General features: G+C 37.5%; 1 protein-coding gene across 5 annotated transcripts in view; it reads left to right on the top strand.

Annotated features, from left to right (window-relative positions):
- The first annotated feature begins 2,750 nt into the window (after window positions 1–2,750).
- cfap46 (cilia and flagella associated protein 46) overlaps window positions 2,751–25,491 on the top strand; it is a 47,432-nt gene continuing 24,691 nt past the window's right edge. For 3 of the 5 annotated variants that reach the window (XM_026310126.1, XM_026310125.1, XM_026310123.1), the window contains exons 1-24: window positions 2,751–3,090; window positions 3,184–3,302; window positions 4,267–4,398; window positions 4,744–4,805; window positions 5,708–5,872; window positions 6,409–6,532; window positions 6,796–6,890; window positions 7,618–7,770; window positions 7,947–8,046; window positions 8,472–8,570; window positions 8,848–9,038; window positions 9,523–9,748; window positions 10,090–10,207; window positions 11,622–11,751; window positions 12,165–12,289; window positions 12,502–12,620; window positions 13,910–14,022; window positions 14,776–14,988; window positions 15,816–16,017; window positions 17,145–17,294; window positions 18,884–18,994; window positions 19,917–20,098; window positions 20,485–20,616; window positions 20,723–20,888. In XM_026310126.1, coding sequence (XP_026165911.1) covers window positions 3,042–3,090; window positions 3,184–3,302; window positions 4,267–4,398; window positions 4,744–4,805; window positions 5,708–5,872; window positions 6,409–6,532; window positions 6,796–6,890; window positions 7,618–7,770; window positions 7,947–8,046; window positions 8,472–8,570; window positions 8,848–9,038; window positions 9,523–9,748; window positions 10,090–10,207; window positions 11,622–11,751; window positions 12,165–12,289; window positions 12,502–12,620; window positions 13,910–14,022; window positions 14,776–14,988; window positions 15,816–16,017; window positions 17,145–17,294; window positions 18,884–18,994; window positions 19,917–20,098; window positions 20,485–20,616; window positions 20,723–20,888 — 3,276 coding nt within the window. In that variant the 5' untranslated portion in view covers window positions 2,751–3,041. Of the gene's footprint in view, window positions 3,091–3,183; window positions 3,303–4,266; window positions 4,399–4,743; window positions 4,806–5,574; window positions 5,619–5,707; window positions 5,873–6,408; window positions 6,533–6,795; window positions 6,891–7,617; window positions 7,771–7,946; window positions 8,047–8,471; window positions 8,571–8,847; window positions 9,039–9,522; window positions 9,749–10,089; window positions 10,208–11,621; window positions 11,752–12,164; window positions 12,290–12,501; window positions 12,621–13,909; window positions 14,023–14,775; window positions 14,989–15,815; window positions 16,018–17,144; window positions 17,295–18,883; window positions 18,995–19,916; window positions 20,099–20,484; window positions 20,617–20,722; window positions 20,889–25,491 lie in introns of those variants that run through there. The other 2 variants (XM_026310124.1, XM_026310127.1) reach the window with 2 other exon arrangements.

The following is a 25,491-nucleotide window of genomic DNA, read 5'->3' as shown; positions in this document are numbered from 1 at the left end:
TTTCACATGACCATGACAGAACCGTACTGACTGTCCTGGGAGCACTCGCTCTATGACGCAGGAGCAGTGTGCCATTCTTGTGTATGCCAGCTTTACATGGGCAAAATGATTAATTATTGATAACAGATTGAGAGTTGATTAATAATTTATTTGATTCTGCTGATGTAACATCTTAAGCATATGGTGATATTATGGGGAGTTGCAGAGATGTTGATCCCATCCCAAGTTATCACATCACAGGTCTTGATAATACAAAGCAGTTTACACAATTGTTTTGACTGACCTCAATGAAAGGTGTATTGTATAAGATTGTATTGCAAACAAATACTTTTAAAGATCATATGTCATGTACAGTAAATACTTGTTAACAAGATCCCACTACATCTCAGTGGCTCTGATAAATGGTAGCATAATATTTCATAACTTCAAAGTGTAAAGCTTTTCAAAAGTCTGTTGCATCAAATGTATAATTTTTAATTATTGCACAGAATAGTTTTTTCTGTGGAATGCAATTCAGCACACTGTGAGATGCTAACTAGCTGAAGTAAAACATGATCGTTAAAGGATTGGACTTCTCAGCATGCTAATTTTAATTCTTGTTTCTTTAGAAAAACTGTCTTGTTAAAACCCTAAACACTTGAATTAAAAAATATATTAAAAACGGCAGACAAATCTGTTCTGGCTCGTCTTGTTTATGTAAATGCATACTTAGAATGAGCCTCCTGATGTGAAACACAGGAGTAAAAGCCTTTTGGGTTTGTTGCTCCTATTAATCTCTGGAAAATGGTGGGATGATTAATGTAATTTCAACACTGGTGGTGCATTGTTTATCTTTTTTCTCCACCCTGGTGTGCATCAGTAGTGCTGACAAACCCGCCTCATGTGGTTATATCCTCATTAAATGTGGCTAGCATCTGTACACTGGTCCAAATGGGTGCCAAAGACAACTCACAGACACAGCACATGAATAATCACTCAATGCTATTTAAATTTTCTTTCTCAGAAGATCATGACTCACAAATATTATATTTTAACAAAACAGCACTTATGATGATGTCTAAACAGAAGCTGAATAGAAATAAAATCTACTATTGAGCCCTTTAACTGGAGCTTAACATTAATTCATTGGATTGAACTTCAACTTACTCTTCTCAGTTCCTTCAAATTAAATTCTGAGACTTGTTATTCATGTAATCACAGACAGCTAAGTCTTTCTTAGTGAGTATGAGCCATTTTCTGGAGCAGCTCCAGTGACAGTGAATTAATGTCAAATACTGCATATAGAGTTGTTTTCCCATTCATACTGGCACATATTCTGTTTTATGACTTATTTCTTCTATTTAAAAAACATCCATTTGGGTAATCGTTTCAACCGTCATTGAGGTTTTGCCTAGACACACTGACACATTACATGTTGAAGCCTTGGTCCTAGTTTAGACTTTCATTAAGAATTTGCCTGATTTAAAAATATTGATTGAAATTTATGAGATTACAGCATTGTAATATATTGCACCGGTTGTACTTCATAGAATTATATAGCAGTAAATATTCCTGTAAACTATAAAGCAAGACAGGTGCATTGTTGTAACATACAGAATGACAGCTTGAACAAACACACTTAGCATTTTAAGAACCTATTCATCATAATATAGTACCATCTGTGGTGGACAGATTGCCTGGCTATGGGAGTTGAGAGGCCAGACATAACCTCCTCTCTTATAAATTCATTATATCACGAACATAAGGCAAACTACCTTGATATATAGGTTACTATACATATTTGGGCTTAATCCGTTAAAATAAGCACTTACAGGTTATACAACAAATATTTTTCACAGTGTGTAATTGCAGGAATGATGCGCTGATACAAAGAGCTTATCACACAGAGGCATGTTTTAAATATTGGTATGAAGGGCCAGTTTTCTCACAGAGATTTTGCTTGAGGTCACATCTCCTACATTTACTCACACTTATAAGCAAACACCATCATATGGCATGCCAGAAATTTGAAACAATAAATTCAAGCACCAACTCAAAGCATAAAGTAGGTCAAGTGACAGAGGAAACGGTTCTTTCAGAAAAAAAATTATATATTTCACATTTATAGAGATTCCAAAGGGTGAATATTCTCTTTGTGTGTATTTTTAGAAATACACCATGATGAAGTGCTTAACAACTTTGCTTGAGGGCCATTGAGGCCATCTATGCTGCTTTGAAATAATGGCATGTAATGCATGTCAATTGAACCTTAAATTAGGATACTGAGCCCATTATGGTGTGAGGCACAGCAATATCCCTTGCTTCACTATGTCGTCCTCTATCGCATCAGTAGTGGTTTGGTCAAGGAAATGATATTTACAGTGAGAGGCCTCATTCTAATGATGCACTGTGAAGTTAAGAAGACTTGGGACCCGGGGCATTAGGACATGCTTTTTGTACCTATGTCTGTGAGTATGAGTGTATGAGAGAGGGGGTTATTTTAAAAAAATGTAGCTCCAACGTCACCATTTTTTTCCATTAGCATACTTTTATGGTTTGATTGTATGATTTGATATGATTTAATTTTAGAGACAACAGTGAGCTCTTTACACTCCAACTAGCAGTCAGGCTTGTAATACAAGATGTAATACAATAAATTAATTATTATTACAAACCCAATGTTCTTTGTACTAAAGCAGAGTGCTAACTCTTTTTGTCCAATTCGTTTCCCGTAGTTCAAGCCCAGTTGCTTAGGAACGCTGACTATAAACACTGGTGGTGGGACAGTTAAGGTGTAGCAGTACTAGCATAGATTTAGTTGTTTAATTAAATATTCTGTAACAACAGATTTAACGAACGGAATTCTAGCTTTTTATAATTGTCTGACCATTTCACATTTTGTTGCCTAATTAGTTACACACACCTGTACAGTTTTAATAAGGGTTAGCCTTAATTTTAGCATTAGAACTGGCTATTATTAGCTGTTGTATGCTAGCTAACTAACAGACATAATTAATTACAGAATAATTGCTAAACGTTTAAGAAATTAACTTTCACCAGACATGGACCTGGATATTCGGCTGTATCTAACCAAAGCAAAGGAGCAACAAGGTTTGATATTTGACGTTAACAATTCAGAGCGTTGTGAAAGTCATGTAGCGTTAAGTCCGTGTATATTTAACTTATATACTGTAACGTATGTAGACTCTGAAGCTCTGCAGGCAGCTTACCATTTAATCAACACGGCCACAGCAGGAACCAGCTGTCGACATCTACGCATTACCCCAGATTTGTACGTCTTGTGTGCAGAAGCTGCTCTACAGGTGAGACTATTAGGCAGAGAGAAAATACTGTACAACAGCACAATACAACCACAACATAACCTAAGCCTAACCCCGAACATGGGGGAAATACAGACGAAACACAAGACCATCAACATATGATATTACTCTGTGTCATCATCATCTGAATATACTGTATGAAGAAATATTACGTTTCTTAACTGACGCTATGTGAAATTCTACTGGTACATTTAGAGGAATCTCCACTTTCTAAATAACCGAAATGAAAGACAACCAATGCATAATTGTTGGCAGCCAGCAACAGACTCTGATGGATCATCAGCATTTGATTACCAAATGTGTTGAATTCTTGAGAAAACACATGGTGTGAATGTGCCTATAACTTTGTCCTCCAAGCGCTTTGAATGTCATGCTGTGAGAAGATCATGACTGCCCAGTTGTCACACAAGATATGATACTTTAAGCAGTCTCCAACAGTGGATGATTTGTCTCCAACTGTGAAAAATGTGGATCTCAATTATATTTCTAAATGCCTGCTACTGTGATGGTATGTAAGCATTAAGAATTAATTCAGTCATTCAATTATTAATTACATTATTGGTATGTAGAGAGAATTTACTAGGTTTTAATAAAAATAACAAGGCTTAGCTCATTTTTGGTGCGATGATTTATTAACACCATTTATTGTTCATAGAAGCTACTTCCCTCTTACTCTTTTTCAGTGAAAATACAACTTGCCTTGAAGTGTCAGGCTTAGTTAAGTGAATGGTGAATTAGCTGTCACCTTCATCAGAAGTACATCACAATGTTTTTTTTTAACACATCTCTCCTGATATTAATTTATTGAATGAAATCTCACTGCATCACACATACATTTAATAATGCATAAAACATATAAAAAATTTAGATGACATAACATAACAGCAGATAAGGTTGAAATTTTTATTTGGTTTGGCCTGTTTTTTTTCTGCTTCTCTGTTTTCAGCTAGGGTGTTTGGAGATAAGCTCAGCATGTCTAAAGATGTACTTTGAAGGGAATCCGCCGGCTAATCAATTTTTGTGTCAAGCCCTCCTCTGCCAAGGCCAGCTGAAGGCTCCACCAGTCACTGGAAGTGTGGTGAGAACAATAAATTGGACATATTTCCTCAAGGGGGCTGTGTGTGTTTATTTCTGCCAATGATGCAGACAAAAAACTTTTGTAGAGAGCTACTTTACTTATTTGCACTAAAAATGAAGCAGATGCCCCAGCTTGATAAACAACCAGTAATTGTTTCACCATTTTTTTCCTAATGTCACATATCGTAATGCTCTTTGTTTTTTCAAAGTTTACAGCAATTTAATTTTAATTTTAGTTTTTATTGGTGTTTTATCAAACCAAGGCCTCCACTGAATAACTTAACTTTGAATGTTTGTATGATGTGACAAGTTCTTGTCTCCCTCTTTGCATTGTTTTCTATTTTAGGAAGTCTTTGAAGAGGCTGTCATGTATTTTTTGAAAGCAATTCAAATTTCAAAGCATGAAAGGTATGTTACCTCTCAGATATGTACTTGGCTTTGCTCTAACAATGCCAATAATGTTGACCAAGTTATGCCATGTTCAGTTTATCATCTCTGATGTAATTTACCAATTGTACATGTAGAAACACCTAATGAAAGTGAAAATATTCATAACAGGAAACGTTTTAGCTATGAGAGGTTATAAAGGTTCAGTCTGCTGCACACAAATGTTCTGGGATGTGAAGGCTTGATTTTCAAAGAACAGCTAAAATTTAACATGATTCTTCATGCTTTGCTCTGACCTCTTATTCACAAGTGGTTTATATTCAGCATATATTCTTATGACTTTTAAAAGCTGACTGAAACTGTCTGTGAGTGGTGTAATAGGAGTCATAGGAATAGCTGTAATAATAAAAGTTGTAAATGATATATGTAAGTTTCCCTGTTCATTGCCCTGAAAGTTGTATTTAGAGATACTAATTTAGCCTTTGCCAGCAATCGGCACTGAATCTTTTTACCAGTGAACTCATACCTTGTCAATAAACACGCTGAATAAGCCATCCCAATTAATGACAAGGGGAATAAGTGCAATTATTAAGTGCAAAATTAAAGATTAATTAAAAATTAAGTGTGGAATAATGCACAACATTGGTGACTAAACTAGCAGAACATAAACAGTCTGTTCTCACTCTTTTATGTTAAAAAATTCCTTGAATTCCATATATTTCACATAGAAAGGCTTTTCTGTTGTAGCTCTTTGGGCGATAGTTAACACACATACATTTGCAATTCACAGGATTCTTCCATACCAAGTTGGCAATTGGTCTGAATTGAATTCTAGTAAGAGATGAAATTACTTGTATCTGAATCATACAAATAATTCAATGTTACATGTTTATTTTTCCTGCATGTCGTTCTGTGTCTTGCAGATACAACTTCATGGTGTTCAATGCCTCAGTACTATATTTCCAGACAGTGCGCCCTCTCTTGCAGCCAGGACGATGCCATCACCTGGTTCCTTCTCTGAGGCAGGTGGTCCAAAGTCTAGAGGATGTGGCAGACCAAGATCACAGCTGGAGGGCTGAGCTCATGTTGTAAGTAACCCCAAGTCCAGTCCTGATTCTGTCCATTTGGGACTTACAATTTGAAATTTATAGCTGATTATCATCTATATAAAATAGGATATCTACCATACATGGCTTCTTTTCACAACGCACTGTGACCCTATGACAGTTAATTACATGGTCTTTGAAATATTTTGTTCAGACTGCCCAATACAAATAAGGCAATATAAACAATATATTAGAAATACTGTTCAACTGAATGCAATGCGGTCTTATATCATCACAAATCTGAAAATAACTATAGAGACACAGCATCATTAAAAACATAAGCTTTATAAAGGTAGGACCAGTGTATATTCAAATGGGTATAAATTAGTTAGTTGAACTGTATGGGCAGTAATAAGTCAGCAATTTGGTGTATATCCCAGTGAGAATGCTATAGTGAAACCCACATCATGACAGATGCCTATACTCTGTATGTGGAAAGATCCCAGCTGTATCCCCTTGTAAAACCCCTTGTTTTCTTTGACACTGAAATGTTATTGTTGTGCTCTGCTTCTGTAAAGGCACCTGATCGAATGCCTTGTGGACTCTGGGAATATGGAAGATGCTGCAAGTTTTGCCAAAGTTACAGAAGAATTCATCAAATCACATAGCCCACATCTTTATCCAAGACTTTTTTTGTTACTGGTAACAGCATTTCTTGACAGACATCTTTTGGCTGACCTTTGTTACTACAAGGCTTTTAACCAGACCTAAGTCTTTTTTAGCCCAACAATATAGCCTAAAATACAGGAAAATTCTCTGAATCCCCAAAAGAGCAAATAATCTTTTAGTGCAACTAACTACTTATAAGTTATCAAACATGGAAATTCATCTTTAATAAAAATGTATCTTTTTACCCAGACTCTTGATTTAACCCACTCTTAAACTCTTTAATCCTCTCTTCTTAGGTACAAGAGAAGCTGTCAGAGGGTGAAGTCCTAAGTGAAAGTAGCAGTCAGTGTACCATCTTAACAGTCATTTACAAAATACAGGATTTTAAAAAGTAAGAAGTTATATTAAATTATATTTAAGCACTTTGCTCTAGTAATTTTTTGCAGGAAACAATGTTTTTATGCCGTCATAATTAAAGCAGATATCTTATATCTGTAGCTAAGATACAGTAAACAAGTTGTACTGTGACTGTAATTGTCCACGAAAAGAAGCCATTTTTAATGTTTGCTTTTTAGCTGTAGTGAAACTGTGTTTAGAAGAGCGCACTTTATTGACTGATTGCATGTCTACCATTCAAAGTGTATTAATTGTATATGGTACATTTTACAAAGGGATATAGATAAATTTTTTTATCCTAAAGCTTTTATACCTTCAGCTAACTTGGAAGCTCTGCAAACATTAAACTCAGGTCAGAAGTCTATGGGCGCTCAGCTTAGCCAATGGTAACCTGTGGGTAGATTTATATGGCATCCTACCTACATTAATAGTTCAGCATAGTGGCTGCTGCTGTGGCGTACTGACATACAAACCCAGTGCCCCACCCCTTTTTCTGAAGCCATGTACTCAAGCATGTCAGAGCTCCTCATGGCTTTTCAGATCATCTATGTCGACAGCATGACACAGTCTGATGCAGCCATCTTCAGCATCATTTAGGCTATTTTTCTTAAAGTTTATGCAATTTTTGGTTTGAGAGGGTAAAGAAAAATACAGATGCATGCATATGTTTGGATCCATAATTGCATGTGCATTCATAGACAAGTTTTTTGGTTGTTTTGTAGCAGGTTGGAAGAAATAAAACAGGATAAGCTGACAAAAGAAGATTCTGCCAAGCTTGAGGAGATTTTCCATTGCCTGGTTGATTGTAATAAAGCATCTGCTACCACAATGAACTCAAACCCTCTTCAGAGCCCAGTCCTCCAACCAGCTGACAGGTCTGTGACCCAGTGTGTCCTGACCAAATCTTCTCCCAAATAAGCGCACGTTTCTTCCTTCCTAAACCTCACAACACCATAAACCCACATATGTATATCCCATGGGCAGCACGTGATTCGGATTACTGTTCAGAAGTGTTGTGAATTGTATGAAATGTTTTATCTGGGATTTGCAGAGTTTCCTTCCTCCTGGAGTTGGCTCTGGTGGCCTTGCAAGTGAAGCATCAGAAATTAGCTATCGACTGTCTGAAAGAGCTAAAGTCAGCAGGAGAGGCTGTGAGTGTCCGATATTCTTTTAAGACCTCAGGCCGTAGCATGGTACCATGCTGTAATGATGTATATTATAGGAATATATCAATTTATGTATGACATTTAATATCTCCCTTTAGTATATGCTGTTAAGACAATAGACTATAGATGAGATTAATTTTCTGAACTCATGCCCAGGAAGTAGAGGTTGTTGTATTTTACTCAGCAATGCTGAATTTATTTTATAGAAAGGTGAGCAGTTTTTGCAGAAATATGTTTCCTTTTTGTTCTTACATACTTTTTGAATTAAATGGAATAATTATGTAATAGCAGCAATGAATATGCTAGATCATTTTACATAAAATAAAATAAATAGTTTGTAGATTTGTCATCTTCTCTTTAATGCACTGCTGAAGACTGGCATCTAATACCACGTGTATTTGTCTTTTTAGAGTACTGGCCAGCGGATAATAATGGAATGCATCAACTGTGAAATCAGCCTTCTGAAGAAAGAGGCAAAGATGAATGAATATTCCAAAGCCAGCGTGGAGGTGCTCAATTATACAACTGTATAATAATAATTCTAATTAAGTGTGATAGAAGTATAATAATTTCATTATATATTAATATATTTTCAAGACCCTTTCCTTTCTGACTAAAAAAAATCATGTGGCATGTAGGATCATGTAACCTGATATTTTGTTGTGAAACTGTTTAACAATTGGCATATTGAATCTGACTCATGTCACGAATACTTGCCAAGTGAATGAAGTGTCATACTCTCATCACCACAGGAGAGATTCTAAATCTGTAATTGTTATCCCACAGGCCCGGTTAAAGGAGATCAGCAAGCTGGATCAGTGGCTGCAGACTGCAGTGAGAGAGAGGGACCCTCAGGCTGTGCAGGCAGTGTGTGCTACCCAGTGGAACATCTGCCTACCCCTCTTGCAACACAACCTCAGAAAGCACATCAAGACACCTCTGCTCAGGGTGGTTCAAGTACTGGAAGACATGCAAAGGTTTCCGGCTCCTTCAAATCTATCATGATACAGTGTTATTTGTATGTAGATCAGGGCTTTTCACATTGTTTTTTATTGTTCTTTCTTGAAGCTTGGTGTTCCAAAAAACTGATATACAAAAAGGCTGTGGCCTAATTCAAGTCTAAAGGAGTTTTAAATAGATTACACAACATGTTATCATGGGTGTGTTATATTAGAATTCAAAATTTCTTTTAATGTATGAATGTATAGTTTTATTAATGATTTCTTTCTTTTTGTGGTCGTAAATACTAACATTTTCTTTGTGTGCTTTACTTTGGCCACATTTAAACTTTTATGATACTGACTTTTAAGCATTGAGAAAGACACTTTCAAAAAGTGTATTTGCAGTATATTTCTGTTTTACAACTGAGATGTCATTAATATCTTGTAGTTTTTCAGACCTACAGATTTTTGTACTTATGTGTGTTAGCTTATGTTTTCACAGTACAGTTTATTTTTACAGTATGTTGCTGGTGATGCGCTGTCAGGTCCACTCAGAACTGGCAGTGATCGAAGAGGAAGAGGGCCACCTTGAGGCTTCTTTAACTCACCTTAAGAAAGCCATGCTCCTTGATAACGGGACACAACGAGAACGCCTGTCATCAGCTTTCCGCCTCCTGCAGCTCAAAGGGACCCTCTATCAAACACCCTCCCGGGCCGAGGATAAGGCTGTCGTGCTTATGCAGCAGGTTTTCAGTCTGTCTGCATCAAATAACTACATCAAATAACTACATCTAACACTACTAACTACTAACTGTACTCAGTGTTCTTCAAAAGTGCACAAGGCAATCAAAGATTCAGTAACGAGAAGTTTTTGGGTGTTAGGAAGGTGTTAGAAGGTGTTAAAAATTTAAATATTTGAGGGCAGTGTGTAGATTTAGAATTAGTGTAATTAGTATGCCTAATTAGATAACTTTAAATGTATTCTCCTTGGCCTGGAGCCACAGATGAAAGAAAGGGTGCTTAGAGAGCTGTTAACTCTGTTGCTACAAGTTAATTTTGACATCCAACTTTCCTCTCTGTTTTTCAGGCCAGGGACATGCAGCACCAAGATAAGACGGACAGTCGTACCATTTTGGTCTCTGTGGGTCTTCTTTTGGCCCCTGATGATTTCCAGATGGTGCTGGATGCAGATGACACCTCTAAAAGTACAGAATTTTCTGCTACTTTCTCTTTCACAATGACACAGTGACGTTTTCTCTTACAGAACACTTTGACTGTTATTGGCACCTGGAATCACTCCTTTGCAGTTTCAGAAATGGGCAGTTTATTAATAAAATAGAATGTAAGAATATACCCCAGATACCTGTTATCTAGAGTATCTTCTTCCAGGCAAGTAAAGATTAATTCTTTTCCTTTATACTAAATTTATGGAAGAGACTATATCTACATCGTTGGTATCTGGCTGTTTTATAACATCAAATACTCTGTGTCGACAGAGTTTCGTGGTTTTTGACTTTGTTATACATAAACTTTACATTCATTCTACTAGAAAATGACCTTAGGTCGGTCAATTTGTTCTTTTCATAAGGCATTCATCAGTGCACATTTTCTCCAACCTCTACCTGCTTGGTACTCTCTCTCTCTCTCTTCTCCCTACACTAGTGATGGCACTGGCACACTGTCTGCAGGTGCTTAGTGTAGCTCCTAGTGATCATGGAGCAGAAGGGTCTGAGCTTGGGGAAAACCTTTGATCTTAGACTCATTCCAGGCTCCTTGGTCCACATCACCGAACATTCAGTCCTAATGACCCAGCGAGGAACTTGCCTGTGACAGCTAGTCAAAGTGATTCTACTCCAGGCATTGGTTAAAAGCCTTTGTCCCTAGAGCCACTTGTGTTTTTGTCTACATTCTTCAAGTATCTCCTACATGATGACACTTAATTATTGTGTTCTTAGCTTCAAAGCCAGCACACCACAACCCTTATGATTAGAAGTAATTATTTGCAGCATAATATGATGACACCATTTTTATTGTTCTTCAGACATCCCTCAGTGAATGGTGTGAGCATAGGAGTGTGTGCATATTTTTACTCTGAGTGAGCAGACATGCACAAGAGAATTTTTCCTTCTTTAAAACACTCCAGTCAAAGTCAGAGACCTGCATTCATAATTCAGTCCATGAAACAAATGCTTGAATACCCCTGTTGCTCTAGATGCATCTGAAAACCTGGAATATGCTCCCTTGTTTTATTTTTAGTTCTACATGTCTAATCTGATGATTGTAATCAGTAACATCCCTGTTGTACTGCAGTATTAGGAATGGACCATTTACTCTTGCATCCCTGTAGCTGTGTTTCTTTTTGCTTACATGGAAATGGTATAATAAGGATAATTATGTAACATCCTGAAAAAGATAACATGCTCACTATGCATATGAGTAACCTATATATTTATTTCATGTTTTGTGAATTAGAGACAGTAATTTACTGTAAGTATAAGAAGTTGTGTAAATGAACAACTAGACATTTGGTATGTATAATAGCCAGCTACTTGTATTGATTTATTACTCATGCAGAAGCTAATAAAGTTTTACTTACTCACTATTTCAACAATCATCTAGTTCCCGTAGGCAGTCTTGGGTCTGGAACTGTGGCTCAGCTCTCTGCCAAGGCTCAGCATCACTCTGCCTCTGTACAGAAGGTGGATGGACACCTGGCAAGACAAAGCGATGACACTAACCACTCAGAGAGGTGTGTGTGTATACAGGTGGAGATTTGCATGGATTATTGTGGTTACATGTACGCCTATTCATTTTATTTCTTGCTTCAATCTGATCAGTTGACACTAATGAATGTTTGATATATTGATGTATTTATCTTTTATTAAAGTTGTGTGACTATAGGAGTCTGCAACCATCTCTCACATCTTATTTAGTGTACTCAAGTTCCCATTATCTGCTTACATTATTACAGGTAAACAAAATATGCATCAAAATGTGCATCAAAAATGGCAGGAGAGGGCTGAGCCATCGAGAGTTAAAGGATCCACCATGGAAAAGTTTATTCATGACATTGCAAACAAACAACCTTTGTGCTCTTGGCCTGACTTCCACCTTTGAAAAAGGAATTGGCTCTAAGCTTTTTTTTTTAATTGTCTATTCCAGGGTGAAACTATGGGCAACACTGGTGAAGACAGCCAGGAAACAGGAAGTTTGGGATGTGTGCCGAGCTTCCTGTCGATTTTGTTTGCTTTATGATGATGGGAGATGGAGTATTTCGAAGACTGACAGTAAGATGATAAATTAACCTAAAACTGATAGGAAAATAACAGAAATATTCATAAAACTAAGGAAGTGGGTATTACATTATTAGAATGATTTAAAGTTTGTAGAAAATCTAAAATAAAATTCATAATTCCTAATAATATAATGGATCTGAATTACTTGAGGTGCAATATGGTAATTAAAGAGTTCATATTACAAATTTGTCAATTCTCTCCAGAATGTAGATGCAAGGAGGAAGAGAGCTGTGCAGAATGTGTTCACAGCTGCAGTGAAAGCCAAACGTCTGTGAAGGAGTTGCTGCGCCTTTTAGCTGAAATCCACTTCATTAGTGCTGAGGTGTGTGCTTCTTAACTCACTTCCTAACACATACATGCACACCTTTATTATGCCCTTACAGTAGTAATCCACAAAACCAGATGTACCAGGCAGGGTACAGCAGAGTTTGTCACCTTGCTGAGGGAGGTGTGCAGCTCCTCACCTGTAGCTCTTCATTGAGTTGATATTAAAAGCAACTGAAAAAAGTACAAATGTCAGGTCATGTCAAAACTTGTCCAGGGCCCCGAAACATCCTCAGACGCCTCTAACTATACATTTCTATTTGCATTAACAGAAGCCTTATATAATCCTAATACATTTCAAAGACAGAGAGCAGTAAGCCAAGGCTGTTATCAATAATATAAAGAAATGCTGAGTAACATGCTTGTATTGTTTCTTGTGAAGTCAATCTGAAACCAGTCCAAGAATGGCATACTCCCCCACTAAATATACTACTTTGATTTTGAAGTTGAAAAACTATACAGATTATGGAATTGATAACTTTAATGGGGGAATGGCTGCCCATGGCTTGGTGGAATTTTTTTCTTTTTTTCTGGATATGATAATGGAAGAGAGTTACAGTTGTTGACATTACTGTCTTTACTTGTGAAATGTGAAACAACTGGATTCACTTTTTCTGCTCTACCAGTGTCTATTTCAGGCCTATTTGCAATTAGATGTCTTGAGTGAGATGTTCAAGTACTTTAGACTTGAACTCTTTGTTATTATAAGAATATTTTTTATTTTTGCCTTACCTATGAAACAAAGACCGCTTGCAGTAGTAAACTTGCATTATAAGGATATTTTAACAAACCCATGAGGTAGATGTGTTGTAATTGGAGTCAGAGATTGTTATGCTCATTTTATTAACTTGTGTTTTGTGTAACCTCACTTTCCCCAAGTCTTTATTAAGTCCACGGAGACAGCACTTTAAACAAAATGAACATAGTACTCCACAGCAAATACCTGACCTTACTAAAATACTCCTCTCATGTATCTCTCTTTGTTTGCTGACATATGGGTATGATTTTTTAACAATTGGATTATAATTCATTAAATTAAAAACTTTCTACCTCTCAAACTGACAGTGGAAACAGGTCCTACTTAGTTTACCTGAATTATCCATCACTGGAGTATAACGTTTACCAGTTACCTTTTTTCTTTGACCTGCTACAGCTGAACGTTTAACAGCTGTCATTCACATAGTGGATGGTCTTCTCCGCTCTGTTTATTATTAAGTTTCAAAACAAGATGTCACCTATGATATTGTCTTTTGAAGCTAAGAAATGACTAAATTCTGTCTTGCTCAGGCCACCATACATAAGCTGCTAACAGAGGGAGTGCAGCTTAACAGCCCTGCTGTTCCCCCACAGGAGAGAGGGCTTTACGTACATGAAGAGGATCTACACTGGGTTATCTATAGGTGAAAAAACAACATGCACACACACGTTGACATCGTAAAGCTAGAATATTTTGTCTTTTTCTACGTGTTTCTTTCAATGTACCAAACATTTTTGCTTTATTTGTACATTACAGAATTCATACATCCGTATATTATTTATTTTATATACATTTTGTAATATTACATGCATGAATCCAAACTATGTTTTTACCAAACTACCACTATTACCACTACCACAAACTACCACTAAATATCACTACTACCAAATGTTTTACTACCAAACTATGTTTTAATTTAGTATTATTATTCTATTATTATTGTTAATAGAGCATAATAAGACTTTGGGAAAATGGTGTGCTACAACATACTTAATGGATAGATTTGGGATTTTTCAAAAATTACTGTGCATGTAAGAATAGGTCTTTGTTGCTGTAACTTTTCCTATTCTCTGCATCAGCCCACTTCTCACCAGAAAATACATTTGTTCTGTGAAAAAATGTACTGCATAAGTTTGGAGCACAATGCTGGAGCCAAACACAGCAAGTGGCAGTGTACACCCTAAACACCCCTCTTCCTTGTTTATCATGTAGCAAAAACATGTGCCACCTTCATGTAAAAAATGGATGCACTGTAACTTTGAACACATTACTTTTTACACATCAATTGATTTTTCACCTGTATTTAATGCTGAAAACAAGACAATGTGGGCATCTTTTGGTCTCACACATCTATGACCTTATGTCCTTTCCACACCACTCTACCTCTCTCAACTAGAGACTGGATCCAGGCTTTGTCTGCCTATGCCACATCCAACTTCTTGCGGGCAGCAGAGCTTGGGGCAGAGATCGGGGAGTTGTGGGTGGTTGCAAATGCCACCATTTACCTGTGGAACTACAACAGCCACTTGTTGGCAGCTGGGGAATACCAGTGTCTGCTTCCTACCTTCCAAAGACTGGTGGAAATGCTTGAACAAACAGAGTTCACTGGGTAAGGTGTCTCTAAATGTACATTTCTTTTCCGGTATACAAACTAGTTTGGGCCCAGAGTCCTTGTAAAGTTAATTTTGTTCAAGTGTTAAATTGACTAGTGAAGTATTTTAGAGGTTGAGTCATGGCAACTGGACTTCTAGTTTTTAGAAGGAGCTTCATCAAGCTCCTTGGATGAGTTGCCAGTTGCCATAACTCAGCCTCTAGATAACTTCACCTGGATGGCTGAGAATCTTCACAGACATATTAAAGTATTATTGCAAACATGTCTGAAGTGGAATATTGCATGGCTTTGAAAAAAGCATGAAACATTTGATTTTAGACTGCCTAACTGCATACTAAATGTCTCAGTGGGATTTAAAAGAATTTCAGTGGTAATTTTTATAGCCCACACTGTTGGTTATGTGTAGTCTTTCAATTTGAAAATTATTACTTTTTGAGCTGCATTAATATGTACATGTCTGTAGATAATCATTTTAATGTAGATACAATCAAGGTTGACTTTTGTAAAATGTTTGTTTACTGCATTGTAGTACATTCAGAATAAGCGCTGCTCTTATTTTTGGCTGTGAAAAGAAATGCTAATGAAAACAGACCAAACTGTCCCTTGAGCATTGAAATAATTATGTGAATTTTGGAATTCAGTGACATTCTCATGTAACAATGTATCTTAAGAAACACACTACCAGATTTATGGTAGGGGCACTTTCAGGAAGAATTAAAAGATACAGTAGAAATAAATAGGTTTGGCCTTCCAGCCCAACTTTCAGGCTTTGTTTTTTTCTCAGTAATGTCAGCATGGAGAATTTTTTGTGTTGTATATTGCAGGAATCGGGCTCTGATTGTCCTGTTGTGTGATGCCGTGGCCAAGGGGTTAATTCAGCCCCTGTATGGAGCAGACAGTGTTGAACCAGTGCCACTGGGCGACAAAGGCAAAAACAGTGCTGAGAAAGGGATGAAGAAGGCTGCTAGTGTACAGGGGGCTTCCTCAGACCCTGCTGCCATGCAGGATCTCCGCAAGGCATTAGAGGTATGCCAGTATATGTGTGTGGTAGCAGGATGGGGAGAAGGGCACCTGTATACATGTCTGCATGCATACGTATTGTAATTATTATATTATATTATATATATATTATATCAGCATCATAGATGTATTTGTGAAAAATGGTGAAATTGAGTTTTATGTTTGGCAAGATAAGAAATAATCAAGCTCAGGATAAACTGATGAGGTCTGGAGAAAAATGTTTATTAAAAAGGTTATATAACACATCAATGACTGGTTTTATAGAAACAATAGAAAGCTTGCTTCTTCTGGAAAGTAAGCTTCAAGTACCTCCATTCATAGAAATGTATTTCAGCACCTGGAAAAGTATCAATATGTAAAAAGGTAGTGGGGTTTCTCTAAACAAGCACAGAAAGAAAAAAATTACATTACAGACATTATTATGTCTATTATTAGACATTACATTTTACATTTTGAGGCTTACCACAGACAGACATTGTTTAATTTTCATGCCGTATGTGTTTGTATATAGATATATATATATATATATATATATATATATATATATATAAGCAATATGAGCTCTCTCAAGAAAACTGTAACATGTTAAAACATCACAGCTGAAGCACTCTCTGTCATCCTTTGACACATAATCATTCATGCACACACGTGTACACACTCATGTGTAGCTTTCATATCAGGATAACATTGTGACATTGGAGCCTGAGGTCTCTGTTCTCTTTGCTGCAGTTGCCAATTAAACCTTTTTCTCCTTTTATAGTCAAAGGCCCCGCCATGAATATTGGTGCTAACTACAGATGAAAGGCATTTCATCAGTAAATAATTAACAAAATTTCAGAATGCCTTTCCTTTTCTAAGAAGATATTTTAAAAAAAGATCCATTCCTATACATTTTTTATAATTACACAACAGTACAGCAGGCTCAGATAAAGTATCTGACTTCAAAAAAGTCTTCTATTCTCAGTCTCTTACAACTGCAACTGACGGGCTGACAAAGGCCCAGGGCCAATGTCTACTGAACCTTGCAGAATTTTACAGATAATGTATGGTATGGTATGATATGATAATGTATGTATGTATATAATGTATAATATAAACGAAAGCTCATTGCTGTTTTCTACACTTCCTTCTAGCTGTGTGAATATGCCTTTCGTATATCTAACTGCAACATACCAGGGGAGACTGTTCCCATCGCAGCAAGGAAACAGCTGTTGGTCACATGGGTGCAGACCAAGAAGCTGCTACAGCAGCAGATTGGCTCAAAGATTGTCAATAAAGATGAGGTATAATGCTGCTTAACACTGGCTGCTTGTTCTTATGTTGCTAATCAGTATTTAGGGTCAGTCAGTTAACATTTCAGAGCACTCTGAATTAAAGATATCTCTTTAATTGCAATATAGGCATATCATGCATTAGGATTACAATAAGAATAATGATAAGAATACAATATGAAAGAGTTTTTTATTTTTAAGTTTTTTAATTGTATTCTTGGTACTTTCTTGTCCTGATTAATTAGGAGTTTTTTTGTTTTTAATGCTTGGATACTGACTTGGGTTATATTTTTTCTTACATTTTTTTCTCCACTGGTTTGATGCACAGGGGACAAAGACACTAAAACTGTTTAACAATTTGCAAAACAGCAAAATTGAAGTGTCTGCAAATAGTTAAAGAAAATAGATAAAATAGTTATCTAAGAGAAAAAGAATATGGTGTGTCTCTTTACATGCATTTTTGAACATATTTCTAATTTCTTTTATTGGACACATAATTGAGAGTATTCTGATCTTAAGACTTATGTGAAATTAGTACTGACTGAACTTGTGTTCTGCAAGAATTTAATATAATTATGTGAAAAATAAAAAGAACATAGACTGTGAAAAGAGCCAGATATCCTGTAAAGTGAGGCTAATGCATTTGAAGTTGTGGGTCACTGCATCACTGCAGTTGCTATTGTAGAACACAGCTGGCAGAAGTGCAGTGGTGGGAAACAGTGGTGAAAACTGTGTACTCCATAAAACAACAAAAACCTTCCAGTATAGCATTTTTTTGATACAACAAGGATATGCATTTACTTTCTTTTTCACTTGAAGGGGTTGACATCCTTGTTGTGTACTTTATCTAAGATTAAAATGGCTCCTTAGAAATATTTTTATTGAACTACGGAATATTTGAAATGTGAAGGTTAATTCCTTGCAGAGACAGCTGACAGTGTCACAAAATAATCATGACACATCCACAACATTTTCTGTATTATAGTCTTCTCACAGTTTTCTAATATACTTATAATATTATAGGCTTATGATGCCTGACATTCTTATTTTTGATGTAGTAGGTGTTATTACAGTATTATACTCACTGGGCTGTGATTATCTCCAACTGTCATATATCCAGTTTTATAGTGGGACAAAAATGTGGTAGAAATCATTTATACAATTTGTCAGTTAAATGGACTGTTTGATTAGTCACTGTAATTCTATGGCAATTTGTCAACCAAGAATTTCTTACCCTACTTTAGTCCCTTCAGCCTGATGTGCTTTGAGCCACAGTTAAATGAGGTTGTTTCTTGCCATGCAAATTAGGAAGTGCAGTGATAATATAAATGGGGTTTATTTCTAAATGCAATCAATTAATCATTCATCAACTAATTTTCTACACAGTGGAAAGTTATCTATCACTGGGACCTACACAATATGATAATCACACTAGTCTATGTATAACTTATAAGCATATCACAATACAGTGATATGCTTATATGCAGCTTATATGCACACATATACTGCAGTGTACATGCTTTTCTGTAGGTAAATTTTAGGTTTTGGTGTAGTTCTGTGCTGAACTACTCACTTTGCATTGTACTTTTTCCCATTTGCAGTGTGAAAATGAGGAAGTTTCTGCAATGATGCAGGTGCTGGTTGGGGTGGAGATGCTCCTGTGCAATAGGAACCCGGGGCATATGGAGTTCTCTGTTCCCAGTCTCCCTACAGTATGTAGTGCTCATTGTTGTCCTACAATAGCTGTTTCCCAGGTGGTAAAAACAGATGCCAGGAAGACACTTGAGCCTTCAAAGCCTGTCTGCATCTCATCAAGTGTCAGTATCTTCAAAATACTGTAGCTTCCTGGATTGTCATGCTTTGGTCAGATTATGGTTACCAGAGATTTCTGTGACATTTTTTCCGTGAAGAATTGCTCTCCAACACTCGCGGCTCCTTTTCCACACCTTTCTTCTTTCACTCTGTGTTTCATCTATCTGTTTCTTCTAGGCTCTCTTTTCTCTTCTTTCCCTACTTCTCATTTTAATCTACTCATTCCTCTCTTCCTTTTTTCTTTCTATATCTATCCACCATTCCCGTTATCCCTCACTCCCTACTGCCCTTTCAATTTTTCACACTTCCCCCAATCCTTCTTCTGCTCCTTCCACCTTTCCTTTTCCTTACCTTCCTGTCATTACTGCATACCTCCTGTCATTTTCTTCATTCTTCTTCCTCATTATACCTCCTACAACCTTACTCCCCTGCATGTTTCCTTCACCTCCTGCTTACTTTCACTTTTTTACTCATTTGTCTTTGCTTCCTCCTCCTGGCTTCTCTCTTTCCAATCCTTTGTTCATTTCTCAACCTTCCTTTTCTTTTTGTGTCTGTTCCATGACACTCTTTGCTTTCTCCCTTTCACTTACTTCTATTTTTCCACGTAATTTATTTAATTTCCTTGATGCTTTCCCTTTCTTGATTTCTTTCCCTACCTTCATTCCTCCCCTCTTTTCCCATTTTCTCTTCACACATATTTTCTTCCACTCTTCCCTCCCCTCTGTTCCTATACCCCCTCTTTTCATGTTTTTACACTCCTTCTACTCCTCCTTCCCTTCCCCTCATCACCTCCATATACCTCCTATCACCTCTCTTTTTAAGATGGTGAGCATGGCGTCAGAATGTAGCTGGACTGATCCTGTGGTGGAGTTGCAGGTGTGGTGCCAGCTGGCTGCCTTCTGCCACAATGTCAAGGACCACAGCTTGGTGTTGTGCTGCACAGGGAGAGCTCTGCAGCTGGAAGAAGCAGCGGTGTTGACCCTCAAAACCATGCCCTGCGTTTTGTAAGTGTAGTTGCCTAATTAGAATTTTTAAAGAGAATTTTATATGATCCAGCACAGAGCCATCTTTTTTGTCAGATTTTTAATAAATGGGCAAGAGACACTGCATTTGATATGAGTAGAATGAAAAGCATTATAGGCAGATTTTAGGAGTTGAGATTTTTGCTTCCAAAACCCTCTGAGCATTAGGTGGCAACTTTTATCTTTTATCTATAAATTTTATTTATAAAGATTTTTTTTATATGTTTAAGAGTGCTGTAGTTGCAAGTGTTGCAAAGTTTCAAATATTTCTAAGGTTTGTCAGTTTTGTAGTCAGTTATATCAATTTTGTTTGAGCGATTGAATGATTCTCTTTTAGTGATAGCTAATACATTTTCTCATGTTCCTAGGTATGGACTGACTGCAGTCAATGAGATGCTGAGCACTGCAGCCTGTTTAAAGGGATTGAGCTTAGCCCATGAGTCCGGTGGAAATCTATACACTTACAGAGAGGCCATGAAGGTCCTTCTGACCAGTGTCAGGTTGTGTTCATAGTTAGTTTATGTATTGAAATTTCTTTTTTAAAAGGATTTTATCTCTTTATCTATGGTTACTGACATTTTTATTTCTTTCCTTCTATGCCCACAGCTATGCAGAAAAGGCAGACAGTCCATCATTGTGTGTCACAGCTGCCAGCCATTACTGGAACACATGTCTTCCTCTTATACAGACCCCTAAGGGAAGATGGCAGCTCAAAGAGCCTCTAGAGAAGATCCTGACTGCCCTGGTCCAAATCAACACCAAACATGCACAGGTATGAATCTTCGTTTAGGCACAGTTGTACATTTATAGATTCATTTTTTATATTGGCCTCATGCGCAAGAGAAGATTTTTATGAGTCCCACTCAATTCCTTGTGAGACATGATATTTCCTCTACGTTTACATGTGAAATAGCACAATTTGTTAAAAGTCTTTCTGTGATATTTTGTATCTTGCAGATCAGTCAAAAAATCTTTACCCACACAGCCTACCGGGTACATCATCAAAATCACAAATAGTCTCACAAAGGTTATAGAAATTGCGAAGTGCATATCTCATATTGAAATATATATACAGTACAGTATAGATTTTTGAGATATACAGTGTTTTGCAGCTATTTTCCATTTTTTAAATTTAAATCTGTTACTGGGCTTTAAATACAAGATAGCACACAATTACTGGGTTGGATCTTTGCGATGTTGAATACCTACCATTAGGCAGTTTAAATCCCAAATAGGAGCAATATAAAAGCACATCAACAATGTAAACCACTGAAACAGTCTGCCAGTCTTTCAAGGGAAATGTTCCAGCCCCAGCATTATACAAGTTTTTCCTAAAACTGTCATTTTTTAGTCAATGTCTGGCAGGACAAATATTCATCCAACAGCAATTGAGGAAGGACAGACAGGTCAACTTTTCATGGCTTGTTATTCTTTCATTTCCATTTTTAAAATTGAGTTTGTTTGCTATTAAACATAGTGAAACAGGTGGCAAGGTTTTCAAACTGCTTTTTGTTATTTGATGATAAAATTGATGCTTTTTTCTTGAGATTGCTACAGGGAGAAGTTATGAAAAAACATTTCCCAGTGCTATGCTTGGACAGCCACAGGGATAAACAAAAATAATATAAAATTCCTAATTAAAGTCAGCTTATGTTAGAATTCAGAATAGTGTTCAGTTTCCAAGTTTTCATTGTGAATTTGAATTTCAATTTATTTTTAAAGCACATTCAAAAACCACAACTGCTGACCAAAGTGCTGGACACTCACATATAAAACAACACAAAACATGCATTACAATAATAAGATCACAACTGTTATACTTGATTAAAAGGCAGGCAATGAAGGGACCAGCCTAACATGCAGTGGCAGCACATTCCAGAGTTTAGGGGTGACCACAGAAAAGACACAATCAGCCCTATTCTTCAGCCTTGATTTAGGGTTGACCAAAAGCAGCGGGTCAGCAGACCTGTGGAATTTAGCTGGTGAATAACGTTGTAAGAAGGCAGAAAGGTAGGGTGGAACCAGCCCATTTATTGCTTAAGTCAGCAATAAAATTTTAAACAAAATCCTAAATTCCAAGGGAAGCCAATGGAGGGAGGCCAAAACAGGTGAAATATGCTGTCACTTCATGTTAAAAGCCATGCTCTGGCATTCTTAACCAACTGAAGGCATGTAAAGGGAGGACTGACGAACACTATGCATATATATATATATATATATGTAATATATACTTTTTTTCAATCAAAAGACTTCAGTCAATAACCTTAGTTGAAAACACTGATAAAACAACTGAACACAACGTTTACTTTATTAACACACACACTTTATTCCCCGCGCACAACCGCCTTCCAACTAGCGCCCACACCAAAAAACCCAGAAGGACCTTCTTCCATCTGAACATAGTAGGGAGTAAATAACATATTAACAAACACAATATATTTGACTAATTTAAATTCATTCTCCATTATGACACCCACATTTTTCATAGCTAGTTTTCAAATAGATCAAGCAGCAGATGGTGCCCAGGTGGAGAATACCAGAACTTCAGTTTTAGTTTCGTTGAAATTGAGAAAAGGCCAACCATGCCTTAGCATGTTTGACACAATCCAACAATGGTTAAAACAATGTCATATCACACATTAAAATGGCATATATGTCTGAGTCTGAATGTCATCTGCACAACTTCTTCTTTTCCTTTCGGCTGCTCCTCGCCACAGCGAATCATCTGCCTCCATTTAACCCTATCCTCTGTATCCTCCTCACCGACACCAACTATCCTCATGTCCTCCTTCACTACATCCAAGAACCTCCTCTTTGGTTTTCCTCTGGACCTCCTTCCTGGCAGCTCTAACCTCAGCATCCTTTTACCAATGTATTCATTGTCCCTCCTCTGAACATGTCCAAACCATCTCAATCTGGCTTCCCTGGCTTTTTCTCCAAAACATCTAACATGAGCTGTCCCTCTGATGTCCTCATTCCTGATCCTATCCATCCTCGTCACTCCCAGAGAGAACCTCAACATCTTCAGCTCTGCTACCTCCAGCTCTGCCTCCTGTCTTTTTCTCAGTGCCACTGTCTCTAAACCAGACAACATTGCTGGTCTCACCACTGTCTTGTCCACCTTTCCTTTCATTCTTGCTGACACTCTTTTGTCACACATCACACCTGACACTTTCCTCCACCCGTTCCAACCTGCTTGCACACGTCTCTTTACTTCTTTTCCACACTTTCTGTTGCTCTGGACTGTTGACCCTAGGTACTTAAAATCCTCCACCTTCTTCCCCTCTACTCCCTGTAACCTCACCATTCTACTTGAGTCTCTGTCATTTACACACATGTACTCTGTTTTACTGCGGCTAACCTTCATTCCTCTCCTTTCCACAGCAAAGCTCCACCTCTCTAGATTTTCCTATGCTGTCTGGCTACACTCTCCCCAGCCACTACTTTGCAGTCACTGATCTCATTCAGGTTGAAACGTCTGCACAAAATGTAATCAACTTGTGTGCTCCTGCCTCCATTCTTATATGTCACCCTATGCTCCTCCCTTTTCTGGAAAAATGTGTTCACTACAGCTATTTCCATCCTTTTTGCGAAGTCTACCACTATCTGTCCTTCTGCATTCCTGCCCTGCATACCAAACTTACCCATCACTTCCTCGTCACCTCTGTTTCCCTCACCAACATGTCTGTTGAAGTCTGCCCCAATCACCACTCTCTCCCCACTAGGGATATCCTGAATCACCTCATCCATCTCCCTCCAGAATTTCTTCTTCTCTTCTAACTCACATCCTACTTGTGGGGCATAACCACTGACAACATTCAACATCACACCTTCAACTTCCAGCTTCAGACTCATCCCCCTATCTGACACTCTCTTCACCTCCAGAACATTCCTAGTAAAATGCTCCTTCAGGATAACTCCTATTCCATTCCTCTTTCCATCCACACCATGATAAAATAGCTTGAACCCTGCTCCTAATCTCTAGGCCTTGCTACCTTTCCACCTGGTCTCCTGAACACACAAGATGTCCACCTTTCTTCTCTCCATCATATCAGCCAACTCTCTAGTTTTCCCTGACAAAGTCCCTACATTCAAAGTCCCTACTCTAAGTCCTACACTCCTGCCCTTCCTCTTCTCTCTTTGCCTATGAACGCGTCTTCCTCCTCTCCTTCTTCGACCAGCAGTAGTCCAATTTCCACTGGCACCCTGTAAGTCAACAGCACCAGTGGCGGTCGTTGTTAACCCAGGCTGCGACCGATCCGGTATGGAAGTCATATTTGTGATTCGCATGTTTGATTTGGCTTAGATTTTACGTCAGATGCCCTTCCTGACACAACCCTCTGCATTTACCTGGACTTGGGACCGGTACATGAAGACACTGGATTGTGCCCCCCTGTAGTGTCATCTGCACAACAGTAAATTGAAATTGCAACTTTTGTAATAGTAGATTAATGGCAACATATCTAAAGAGAACAGTCATTACAGAGGACATGCATATCCAACAAGGCTGACAGAAAAACCTGTGACAGTCAAATAAATCAATCCAGGGCAGTACCTTTGATACCAGCACAGTGTTATGAACACTGAATGAGAATACTGTATCCTGTCGTGGAAAAAATACTTGAAGGCAAATCTCAGGTCAAAGGATGGCAAATTTAATAGGCAAGGCAACGGGCAAAGCAACGGAGTCACAACAGAACATACAGCCTGCAGAACGGGTCAATAGCAATTGACCACGAATACAGAAAATAATCAGCTTTTATATCAGTTGAACAGCATTAATTTACACATCAGTCACTCACATGTAAATCATGCCAGTAGTATGGTATACATAATATAATTAGTGTCTCCATGACTTTCCGTCTGCTTCCTTGTGACTACAAAGCCGTGTTAAAAGTCTTTGTTGAATTAACATAGGACACAGAGGGAGGTAGCAGACATTTGTCTGTCAAGGTATAAATTTCCCTCACATATCCAATTCAGCTGTCTGGTGTAAAAAAAGGCAACAAGGACAGATTCAGTACTATGAAGTGCTTTGGATACAGACTGGAACAAAATTTTTGAAAAAAAATAGAAGTTCAGAAATTGGTCTGAAGTGAGAAGGAACTAAGGTATCCAGGTTAGGTTTTTTAAATCAATGATTGCACACTCGTGTGCTTAAAAATATTTGGTACAACACCAGAAGTCAACACCAGAAGTCAAATTGCGATGTATAATTATCTGAATAACAAAAATAATATTGTTAAAAGCAGCATCAGCAAGGCAAGCTTAAGGTTTTAGATGACTGAGAATCACCTTTAAAAAAGGTTGGGGAGTAAACCCAATCCTAACAAATTAGATCGTTTTTTCTGTATGAGAGGCAACTACCTTACCAG

Source organism: Mastacembelus armatus, chromosome 15 (assembly GCF_900324485.2).
Source record: "Mastacembelus armatus chromosome 15, fMasArm1.2, whole genome shotgun sequence".
Taxonomy (NCBI): Eukaryota; Metazoa; Chordata; class Actinopteri; order Synbranchiformes; family Mastacembelidae; genus Mastacembelus; species Mastacembelus armatus.
The sequence above is the reverse complement of the archived record's forward strand: the minus strand, read 5'-3'. Positions and strand labels throughout refer to the sequence as shown.